At 50.7% G+C, this 11683-nt stretch overlaps 1 protein-coding gene across 2 annotated transcripts; it reads right to left on the reverse strand.

Annotated features, from left to right (window-relative positions):
- Window positions 1-1299: 1299 nt before the first annotated feature.
- Window positions 1300-10434, reverse strand: LOC128332868 (uncharacterized). Of its 2 annotated transcripts, XM_053267642.1 has the most exons (6): window positions 10218-10434; window positions 9149-9571; window positions 8387-8524; window positions 7273-7375; window positions 2516-2614; window positions 1300-1611 (listed from the first exon to the last, which is right to left on the reverse strand). In XM_053267642.1, exons 1-4 carry the CDS (start codon window positions 10297-10299, stop codon window positions 7284-7286), a joined length of 735 nt encoding a protein of 244 aa, XP_053123617.1. In that variant the 5' UTR covers window positions 10300-10434; the 3' UTR covers window positions 1300-1611; window positions 2516-2614; window positions 7273-7283. The 2 variants fall into 2 exon arrangements, with proteins under 2 accessions (XP_053123617.1, XP_053123618.1); XM_053267643.1 differs by lacking the exons at window positions 7273-7375; window positions 8387-8524; window positions 9149-9571; window positions 10218-10434 and adding exons at window positions 2848-3201; window positions 4489-4866.
- Between the last annotated feature and the right edge of the window lie 1249 nt (window positions 10435-11683).

Below are 11683 nucleotides of genomic sequence, written 5' to 3' on the forward strand. Positions count from 1 at the left end.
CTAAGCCATGTAGGAGGCTGTGGCGGGTGACCTTCAGGGCACAATCCATTGAGAAGTTCTCCGGCGCAAGGGCCATTACAATGGAAGGAAACTGTGCTAGATCTGCCACTCTCCTCACCCTGTCGGCCTTAATGGTACCCAAGAGTTATTCACAGGTGGGGCGGTAGCAGGAGGCAGGAGCACCTGGCCACAGAGCAAGGCTGGGGATGGATGGAGGACAGCTGTTTGGCCATGGCTGGGTAGACAAAAGAGGGAGACAGAAAACTGGCAGGCAATGCATGCTGGAGACAGAGGTGCACTTAGGTAATTATTCTGGAGCCTGGACCTACAGGCCTTTGGAGGCCCCCCCCCATCCCCTGCAAATTAAGCATCATCATGCTCCACTGGGTGACCACACTGAACTCTAACCTGGGACAGACTAAAGAGGATTTGGGGGGCCCCAGGAGTTGTGGATGCCCTGGACTTTGGCCCCAAAGTCCAGGGGTAAGAGTGCCCCTGGGTGGAGATGGCTGGATGGATAGAGAGATGCCGCTCAATACCAGTGGCAGGGGAGCAACAGCAGGAGAGAGGCCATGCCCTCAGCTCTTGCCTGCAGACTCCCCAGAAGCATCTGGTGGGTCACTGTGTGAAACAGGATGCTGGGCCTTGGGTCTGATCCAGCAGGGCTGTTCTTATGGTGTGGTGCTTTCCGGCTCTGTGTGCTTCCTGTACGGACAGAGAAGCATTTGGAGACGGAAGTAGGGAGAATGAAGGATAAAGAAGTGTCCAGGGAATGACAGCTGAATTGATTCCATTCAACTCTGCCTGATCCTATGCAATGTCAGATGGGTTTGAAAACCAGTACTTTAGGCAGCTGTCAAAGGCTGGATAAGCATTCTGACATGCAAAGGAACACCCTCCCAAGTACTAGACAGGCTCTATAATGAAATTGGTGCCCCACATCAGTGAATGAAGGTTCCACAGTTACAGAGCACATGTGGAACACAGGAAACTTCCTCAGGCCAAGTGAGACCATTCGATGGTCCACCTAGCTGGATATTGTCTACTTTAACTGGCAGCAGCTTTCCAAGGCTTCAAGCAGGAGTCTTTCCCAGCCCTACCTGGAAATGCTGCCAGGGACCTTCTGCATGCAAAACAGATGCTCGACAGCCCCATCCACAAGCTTGGCTGGGATCTCTTTCCCTAGACATGCAAACAGGTGTCCACAGGTGGACATGGTTTTCTGAGGGGTCTCTTGCTCATGGGGGTTTCTTTGCATGGTCATATATTGACTAGTACAAACCACACTTTTTGGTAAGGTGGGATAAGTAAGTTTTAATCATGAACTGACTGGATACAAGAACAGGAAGGTGCTGATTTGCAACTGCAGTCTTGAGAGCAAAGGTTGCTTGCCAGGCCTTCCGGACAGAGCCTGGAAGGAATTGTTGCTATCTAAAAGAGACAGGAGAGGCAGAGGCCTGGGGTGTGGGGTGTGTGTGTGTGTGAGGAGATGACTTGGCAGTGCAGAGAAAGCTAGGAGGTCTTCAAGTGCCATTCAAGCTGGTTGGGCTGGGAGGTCTTCAAGTGTCATTCGAGCTGGTTCTACACAGCCTGGTCTCCTCCTTCTAGCATCTAAAGAGGAATTCGAGATACATCCAATGTAAATCCCAAAGTGGAATCCATTAAAAGCCCACCCACTGCTGCCTTCCCTCTGACGCTGCCTCCCACACCCTCAGGAACTAAGCAGTTGAGACAGACCCCAATGCAGATTTATTATCTGCATCATTTCAATTTCCTTTGCATGGGATCTGGATTATTCTCTACACAGAATATTGACCACATCCTTGGCATATTGGAGGAGAGCTGGTCTTGTGGTAGCAAGCATGACATGTCCCCTTAGCTAAGCAAGGTCTGCTCTGGTTGCATATGAATGGGAGACTAGAAGTGTGAGTACTGGAAGATATTCCCCTTAGGGGATGGAGTCGCTCTCGGTAGAGCAGAAGGTTCCAAGTTCCCTCCCTGGCAGCATCTCCAAGATAGGGCTGAGAGAGATTCCTGCCTGCAACCTTGGAGAAGTCGCTGCCAGTCTGTGTAGACAATACTGAGCTAGATGGACCTATGGTCTGATTCAGTATATGGCAGCTTCTGATGTTCCTATGTTGATTTTGATATTCAGTCCTGTCTTGAGCTTACTACTCTAATAATGACAAATATGTGGAGGAACACAAACCCTGTGGGGATTCTTTCTATTCTGAATAGGCCCTATCTTTGTCTGACCACCATTATTTGATTTCCAGACCTTCTTCTCTCCCAAAGAGAAGAGGAGGCAGTGAACAAGTTTCCAAGAGACGTGGATGATGATCTTGTCTCTGAAATGCTCACAGCTGAAACAAAGACTACAGATTATAAGATCTGCCCCTCAGCCCATTCCTTGAATCAGGATTGGAACTCACAGGACTCTTGATCTTGGCTTCTCCCCACTCCCGGCCCCCATTACCAGAGATCTGGGGTGAGCCATAGTGTGTGTGTTACTCACAGAGAAAGTAGAAGAGCAGGCTTCCAGCAACTGCTATTAGAGACAAGGATGCAATTATGAGGGCAAGAGGCAACTTGGATAGAGGATCTGGTGCAGAACCTGAAAGATATGATATGGGATGGGATGGGATGGGATGGGAGGGGAGGGGAGGGGAGAGGAGGGGAGGGGTTAGCATATTTTAAAAGGACTGATACTTTCATCTTTGTGAATAAGGAAATGCCTCCCGTAGGGCTCATTATGTTTGGGGTAGACCCTTGGGGAAAACACTTTGCAGAAGAGACAACTCTGGGTGCATCAAGGATCAGAATGGGTAAGAAACTAGTCACTTGTACCTGAGATGTATAAATAAACTTGCCCTTCCAATGTCTGGCTGATTTCATAGACTGAAAATTTCACTAAATAGAACCCAGAGTCTTGGAATGTTAGATTCCGGATGTGAAGGGCACAATTTTGCCGGCAGCTTTCATGCCCAAATACATGACCTCTCCATTTCTTACGATAACAGCCGGCTATCCCATGCCACCCATCTATTTTTCGGTACCATTCACAATGGTGAATGTCGAAAACAGGCTGTGGTATCAGGGAGACATGCTGTCCATTGGTCGGTATGGCTGGTTCCAACTTGATAGACATAATATTTGATTCCAAGGCCTGATTCAGCTGGAATGAAGAGCTCAGGATGGAGGCTGGAAGAAAAAAAGAGGAAAAGAACTTGAGCTCCCGCAAGAGGCCCACACTAGGACAAAACCCCAGCAGAGTTCCCAGGACTCCCGATTCATTTCAGGTGATCAGTCAGTACGAAACTAGCTTGACATGTAGGACTGAACTTTTTCACTTACCCAGGGAGAGTTGAAGCAATAGAAGGTAGGCACAGAGAGCGGGGCCTCACCAACCTTTTGGAGTTCTTTGAGAGTGTCAACAAGTGTGTGGATCAAGGTGATCCAGTTGACATAGTCTACCTGGACTTCCAAAAAGCTTTCAACAAAGTTCCTCATCAAAGACCCCTGAGGAAACTTAGCAGTCATGGGATAAGGGGACAAGTACATGTGTGGATTACTAACTGGTTGAAGGACAGGAAACAGAGGGTAGGGATAAATGGAGAGCTTTCACAATGGAGGGAAGTAAGAAGTGGGGTCCCCCAGGGATCTGTACTGGGACCGGTGCTTTTTAATTTATTCATAAATGATCTGGAAGCAGGGGTAAGCAGCAAGGTGGCCAAATTTGCAGATAATACCAAACTCTTTTGGGTAGTGAAATCCAAAATGGATTGTGAGGAGCTCCAAAAGGATCTCTCCAAACTGGGGGAGTGGGCGACAAAATGGCAAATGCAGTTCAATGTTAGCAAGTGTAAAGTGATGCACATTGGGACAAAAACCCCCAACTTCAAGTATATGCTGATGGGATCCGAGCTGTTGGTGACTGGCCAGGAGAGGGATCTTGGGCTCATGGTGGACAGCTCATTGAAAGTGTTGACTCAATGTGCGACCGCTGTGAAAAAGGCCAATTCCATGCTAGGGATCATTAGGAAGGGGGTTAAAAATAAAACAGCTAATATTATAATGCCCTCATACAAAACGATGGAACATGAGGACCAAAATCAATGATGTTGAGAAAAAGATGGCCAGTCATCAAGGAGAAAACAGGCTGACTCCTAGACAAACACTGGCAACAGACACGCCCCGCGCGGCCACTCCAGCCTGTGATTGGGCTGGGGTCGGGACAGGAGCGCCTCCCATTCAGAAAGGAGCCGCGGGGCTCAGAGTCGCTGTCCATGGTCTGCCCGATGGACCTTGCGCGGCAGACCATCCCGCAAGCAAGAGGATGCATGGGTGGGTGGGGAGACAGAAAGGGCTGGAGACTTCTGGGCCGTCTCCCAGACCCCCCACTTAACCTGATTGCCCAGCTGGGCAGGATCCCCCCCCTCCTGGCCCGTTGCTCCCTCCTCCTCCCTTCCGGGCCCCGATTCCTCTCACCTGCTAGGAACACACAGGAGCTCTTCCACCACCCAGGCCTCCCCCGAACGTCCCTCGGGTGCTCGGCCTGCCTCCCCATCGTGGACAGCTCCCTCAGCCGGACGCCTGGGTCCACTCGCCGCTTCCTGCCGCCCACCATGGCCCGGCGGCTGCCTGCGTTTACTGAAGAAGCCTCGCGTCAGGCGAAGGAGCGGGCAGTTGGGTGTGGCGAGGAGCCCGCCCTCTCCGCCCTCGGTGAGCTGCTTCCCCAGAGGGATCGGCTCCCTGCTTGCCTTCCGTGCCAGGAGCAGGACGCCCTTCGCGCCGATCTGCCTTCCCCGCTCTCTGCGCCTAGCTACCAACTCGAGCTTCCCCTCTATCTACCCAGGTGGGGCTCGGGCTGCTGCCCCCCCCCCCACTGCAGGGCTGGGCTTCCCCAGACCCACCGCCCCTCCTCCCTCCCTCCCTCCTGTGCCCAGCCAGGTGAAGGGAGGGCGGAGATCGGGCGCAGGTGAGGCTGACTGTTGTGGAGGAGGGAGGAGCGTCCGGCGCCCGGATCGACCGGCAGGAAGGTGAAGACCGTCGAGGAACAGAGTACAGACCTGCGGAGGATCAGATGGAGAGAGAGCTGGATAGGCGAAGCCGTGTAGGTCCTTGCGGTGGGTGAGTGCAGGGGCACAGTCCATCGGGAAGTTCTCCTGTGCAACTTGGCCCATTTCTGTGGAGGGAAGCCGTGCCAAAATGGAGCAAAGGATCCGTCTTGCTGAGGATCCGCGGGACTCTTGGTGGATAGGGCCCCATGAGCCAGACCGGTCACTTTCCTCACACTCAGGGCCGGAGCAGCTGTTCCCACTGCTGGGTAGGGCTGGGGGTGGGTGGGTGGGTGGGTGGAGTTGAATGGAGGACGTGTGTGTTTGGCAACAGATGAGTAGACAGGAGAGAAGATGGGCAGGGAAGGACTGCTGAATAGAGTCCATCCAATTCTGCTTGATCCTACACAGGGTTAGAGACGGCAACGCTCATTGGCAGGAAAGGGCTTCTGCTCCCCTCACTTATCAGTAGAATGCACTATACCCCCCACATGCCCCTCCCATCAGAATCTTGTTAGGAAATAAGGCCCAGCTTTTCACAAATGTCCTGTTATGTGGCTGTCCAGAAGTTTTCAGGAAGCTGTAAGCCACTTTGCAAACCTTTTCAGGTGGCAGAACATAGCTGAGCTCAGAGATTCCTCTCCTGGGTGTTGACTGAGGATTATGGGACTCCTGCTAACTGAGCAAAGAGGCAACTTCTATTTATTTAGCAGGGGAGAGCAACTGGCCATTCCAGCCCCAGCACACCATGCCGCCAGTGGCTGTTGTTGCTGCTGGCCTTTTATATTTCATGTTGAGATTTTGAGCTCTTTGGAGACAGAGAACCATCTGATTGATTTATTCTTGATGTTTCTATGTAAACTGCTTTGGAAACTTTGTTGGGGGAAAGTGGTATATAAATAGTAGTAATCATCGTTGTCGTCGTCCTCATCCAATGTCATCTGGGGACCAAGGCCAGGATGGAACCCCTGTGCTGCGAGCCTGGCTTCTCTTTAGAGATATCACCCCATTTTTAGTGCTGGCATTGAACATGAGTAGTTCGCAGGATCGGATCTGTGCCCGTCTCCTACAGGTGGGCTACTATGGTTCCAGCTCAGTCGCTTTTTGTAGAATGATCCTGTAATTGGGCCCCACCTGCCATTTTAAAGAATGCTCTTGTTTTTCTGGCACCATGAAAACAAAGTCAGAGATCACCGCTTTAATGGGTTAGATCTGACTTTACCCAATGCCCACGGTTCCACGTCAGAAGGCCAGCGCGTCTGTAGCTGGCTTTCACCCAGAGAACAAGAGGCAGATCATAGATGAAAGTATGTTTATTGTATTGGGAGCACACAGGTCAGTTGTTTAAAGGAACTGCAAGCTTCAGAGATACTTCTTTAGGCATTTGCATTTTAGGGAGATGGGAGATGAAAAAATATTCCCTTGTGGGTCTGAAAGAAGATCTTTTGCTCACTGGGTCAGGCACAGCAGGTGAGAATACAGGATACAGAAGAGAATACAGAAGCTGGGGACTCACTCTCTAGGCAAAATGGTTTTCAAACTTGGTAGCTGAAGGCAGGGGCCTTTGGCCATTGACTGGGGATGATGGGATGCTCTTGGGGTTGATGGGAGGAGAGATGGTCTTGTGGCAGCAAGCATGAATCGTCCCCTTTGCTAAGCAGGGTCCACCCTGGTTTGTATTTGGATGTGAGACTACATGTGAGCACTGTAAGATATGCCCCTTAAGGTATGAGGAAGAGCTCTGGGAACTTGGAAGAACATCTTCATGCTTGCATGCAGAAGGCTCCAAGTTCCCTCCGACAGCTTCTCCAAGATAGGACTGAGAGAGACTCCTGCCTGCAACCTTGGAGAAGCCGCTACCAGTCTGTGTACAATATTGAGCTAGAGTCTGACTCAGTATATGACAACTTCCTATATTCCTATGGGAGCTGTAGTCCAACAAAATCTGGGAGATGCTGGGGATTGAACCTGGCACCTTCTGCATGCAAAATGTATGCTTTACCACTGAGCTATGGTGCCATCCTGCTTTTGTACTTTCACAGCATCACTGCCTGGTGGTCAGTCCTAACCTTCTCCTCACCCTTCTGTTTCAACCCGCTAAGCTCGATTGTATATTCTCTGGGGCAGAGACCCAGTGCTGATGGGATGTGAAAACAAAATATTAGTATCATACTGTCATCGATTCAGCTTGTGATTCACAGTCAATTCAGCTCACTTAGGTTTCACCTATGAAGAAGGGAGAACGTCCTCCTCAGACACTGGAGTAGTAGAGGAAATAGCTTGTGTAGAATTCACATTGCTCCATCCTTGATGGTTACCTGAAGGAAGACAACTAGGGATAAAATCTATACAGAATGTTCTGGCCCCTTAGACTGGTCACCTGTCTTTCATTTTGATTTTTGTAGCCTGTTATATCTCACAGTAACAGCATTTTTCAAGAGACATGGGTGACCAGGTCTGTGAAAGACGTATAAAATAGTAATAGTAATCAAAGAAAACAACTTAAAATAAAATACTTTGGATCATGAGATCTGACTCCACTTTTATGAACACAGAATTAAGCACCCCGGGTGCCTGAACACCCCCACCCCACCCCCCTTTTTTATTTCCAGTTTGGTCACACTCCATGTAATGAAATCAAGTAAAAGGGGCCTGCTCCAAATTCCTTATCTTAGAGAGATTAAATCAATTGTGGGGGAATTTACTTATCATATTTATATACCTCCCAAACATATGTCTCTGGGCGGTTTACAATAAAACCAATACAAATTGAAACATTAACACAATTTAAGATTTAACACCATGTTAAAACGGTAAATCTAATTAAAAGCCTGGGTGAACAAATGTGTTTTGACTGCCTTTTAAAAAGTTGTCACAGATGGGAAGGCTCTTATTTCAGCAGTGCCTTCTTCATGGTGGCCCCATGTCTTTGGAACAAGTCCAAGGTGAATGGCCTATTCACCCCATTTTTACTTTTAAGAAAGATGCACAAAGCTTAATTTAAATTTTAAAAAACCCATTGTGGGGCAAAATGTTGCTGGCTGGGTATGCTTCCATTTGGAATTGGGTTTTAATGAGTTTTGGGGGCATGGGCCAGGTTAAGTGAAGCAATTCCAGTGGGAGAGCTGCCAGTTCTCCTTTATTGAGATCAGAGGGGTCTGAGCATGTCTGCCTCAGGTGGGATTGTGCATTTCGATTTTGAAGCCCCAGATGTGATTCCGACGAGCTGCCTCAGGCATAAGAGGAGATATGTATCCCCTTTCCTTGAGCTAGGAATACAACAGAAGAAATCAGAATCGCAGAGTCCAAGACTCCAGCATGTTACTCACAGAGGTAGCCATGAAGAAGGGCTCCCAATATAACCACCACAGCCAAGGATGACACAATGAACCCTGCAGTGATCCAAGAGAACAGATTTAAAGGGTCTGGGATGGGAGGCGTCAGCCCTGATGAAGGCGGTATGGCATCTGAAAGAACAAAACACAGGTGTGGGGTGGTGGTGGAAATCATCATGTTGGGAAATGGATGCTCACACTGAAGAGTAGCATTAATCTAACCTGTGTCTTCTTTCAAAAACAGAGAGGCTTTCCAGAGAAACAGGGATGTATAAAGCAAAGTGTGCTGAGGAGCTGGTGTGTCAACTCCTGACGACCACAGAGCCCTATGGTAGCTCTGATAAAAGACAGCCCTGATTTGGTCAAGGAGTGAATCCTCTCTGCTGGGAAGCATTTTTAGCATATAAGAGTACCCAGTAGTGGCTGGGCCTGTCGCCTTAACTGGCGCAGCAGGGAAGTTCTTGACGAACAAGCAGAAGGTTGCCAATTCGAATCCCCGCTGGTATTATATCAAGCAACAGCAATATAGGAAGATGCTGAAAGGCATAATCTCATACTGTGTGGGAGGAGGCAATGGTCAACCCCTCCTGTAGTCTACCATAGAAAACCACAGGGCTCTGTGGGCGCCTGGAGTCGAAATCGACTTGACGGCACACTTTTACTTTAATGGCTGGGCCTAAAGAGCCAGGACAGGGAGGGAACGCAGACAGATGCACACCCCGCCCCCCAGCTGCAGCCCCCTCCCCAGAATCATACCTGAAATGCCAATGTCTGTATATCCAGTCTCAAGCCTCTTTGCACGGTCTCTCTGCCGGCTGTACTGCGAATAGATTTCCACGACATAGATCCCAGCGTCCTGTAGTGTTAAATTCCAGATGTGAAGGGAGCAGCGGGAGTCCACGCTCGCCCGCCCCTCGAGCTGCCCCTGCACCCACCGCAGGGAGGGATCGGCAGACCTCTCCTTATAGGATAAGTTCGCCAAGACCGCTTCGCCCTCCGCTTGGAACCATCTGCAATAGGCAAAGCGTCCGCCACCCCGGACTGGCAGAAGGATGACGTTCCCTCCTGGCCTCGGCTGGGCTGGTTCCGCCTTGATGGGGATCGTCACAATCCTTTCCAGGTAAGAAGGGTGATCTCGGGCTTCAGGCAGCAGGAAGCAGCAGGCGCTCAGGCTGGAGACTGCGGGGAAGGGCGAACAGAGCAGAGGCTTGTTGCCATTGGGTCGGGGCGGCGTTTCAGGCCTGGCCTCTGGCGCCCGCCTGCTGCCGCTACCTTGCCACACTGCCCCCCCTTCTTTCCCAGGCAAGTTCAGGGGGCTTGCGGAAGCAGAAGCTCCAGGCAAGAGAGGCAGGCGGCATCCCACCCAAACGAGGAGGCAGGGAGGAGCCCTCGCCCACCCGCTCTTGCCCGATGGGGGAATCTTGCCGTGGGGAAAGCAGCGTCAGCCTTCGATCCAGACAGGTCTAGAGCATGCCCCAGTTGCCCCCAGAAGGGACTCTCTGGCTCCTATTTTAACTGTTTCTTGGGGGGATGGGGCAGAAATTGCTGGAAACCATGGAGAAATGCAGGGGTTTGGTGTGCCCCCTTCCCCCCCCACACACTTTTTAAAAAGCAAACCATATAGGGCTCCAGGCTGCAAACTGTCTGTCCACCCACTTTTTGGAGCTCCCCTGAACTTTTGGACTGGCTGGCTACCAGTGTGGGAGATCTAGACCCCCACCTATGCAACCCATGGGGTGTGTGTGGGAGGGGGGGACAAGACTACTTCTCCCCTTCTAGCCCCCTTGGGTCGCCTCCTCCCTCCCAGGGTCCCAATCCCTCTCACCTGCTAGGAACGTTGCCTGCCAGGAAGGCTTCCATCCAAGGAGACCCCACCTGTGGCTCGGATGCCCTCCCTCTCTCCCCATTGCGGCGCTTGACTCGACAGGATGCGGCTATCAGCCGGACGCCTGGGTCCCCGTGCTGAGCGGCGCCCTCCTTGCTGCTTCCTGTGCTTACGAGAGCCAGCCTCGGGTTTGCGGAGCGCGGGTCTTGATTGCCGAAGGAGGTTTTCCTCTCGGAGGCTGGCCTTCTCTGCGATCCGCAATGCACACCCCGCTCTTCCCTCCCTGGCCCTGCCTCCCGTGCGCTGCCAGGTAACGGGAAGACGGAGAGGAGATCGGGTCGCAGCTGGGGAGAGAGAGAGAGAGGCCACAGCTGGAGAAGGAGGCGACCTTCCCCTGGCCCAGAGGCCGGACCGCGATGGGACAGGGAAAGAGCCTGGAGGGCGGGCGGGCGCAACTGAACTTGTGCTAGAGAGAGAGGGACGGGAGGAACAGACAGAGGGGTGAAGAGAGAGGAGGGGTGAGGGGAGAAAGAGGTTGCCAGAGGGGGCTAATCCAAAATCAGGGCCCGCCGGATTAAGCTAGTGCGGGGCCTGTAGCATATGTTATAAAGGGGCCCTAAATTGAAAAAAAAATGCACATAAATATTAAAGCATAAATTATTTACTTGCACAGTAAAGTAATCCAGTTTTTTCATTTGCTGTATTTCGGAGTATGGGAGACCAAGCCACAAACTCACACTTGCTACAACAACAGTGAACATTGATAGTCCGTTTTGCAATCAAAATTCTCAAAGAGGTTTACATAGAAAAATAAAAAGCAGATAGAGGATTCTCTGTCTCCAAAGGGCTCACACTCTAAAATGAAAAGTGTGGTAGGCACCAGCAACAGCCACTGGACAAATGCTGTGCTGGGCCTTCTCTTAAAAGGCACATTTAGCAGGAAAGGGATATTTTATCTAACATGGACCAAATAATACAGGTAAAGTTTTAACTTTAATTCCCAGTTGGAAGCCAGGCGTGCGGGGCCCTCGAAAATGCAGGGCCCATAGCAAATGCTGCATTTGCTACTACGTTAATCCGCCATAGTCCAAAATACCCCACATCTCTCTCTCTCCTCCTCCCCCTCTCTTAGAGGTGCACCAAGGTAATTTTGGAGCCTGGACCTAAAGGCCATTGGAGCCCCCCCCCAGCAAATTTAAGCATCCTCCTTCTACACACACACACACACACCATGACACACACAGTATTTTTTTTACATGTGGGTTTTTGAGGGCACAAATAGCAACGGAACACACAGGAATGTAAGAATAGAAAACAGGTATATTTATGCAAACCTGCATTAGCTGATATATTTAGACATGCAACTTAACATATTCCACATACTTCCCATCCTACATATTTCTTTCCCCATTCCTCCCTCTGTCTCTAAAGCAGAGGTCAAACTTGATGAGCACACCGCCCGGGAC

The sequence above is a fragment of the Hemicordylus capensis genome, chromosome 7, assembly GCF_027244095.1.
Source record: "Hemicordylus capensis ecotype Gifberg chromosome 7, rHemCap1.1.pri, whole genome shotgun sequence".
NCBI lineage: Eukaryota > Metazoa > Chordata > Lepidosauria > Squamata > Cordylidae > Hemicordylus > Hemicordylus capensis.

Excerpts from the sequence above, each read along its gene's own strand:
- LOC128332868 (XM_053267642.1), bottom strand. The coding sequence starts at position 10,299 with ATGGGGAGAGAGGGAGGGCATCCGAGCCACAGGTGGGGTCTCCTTGGA. Across the intron at positions 9,572-10,217 it reads GCAGGCAACGTTCCTAGCAG|TCTCCAGCCTGAGCGCCTGC; the intron begins GTGAGAGGGATT and ends CCTTCCCCGCAG. Across the intron at positions 8,525-9,148 it reads TACAGACATTGGCATTTCAG|ATGCCATACCGCCTTCATCA; the intron begins GTATGATTCTGG and ends TTGTTCTTTCAG.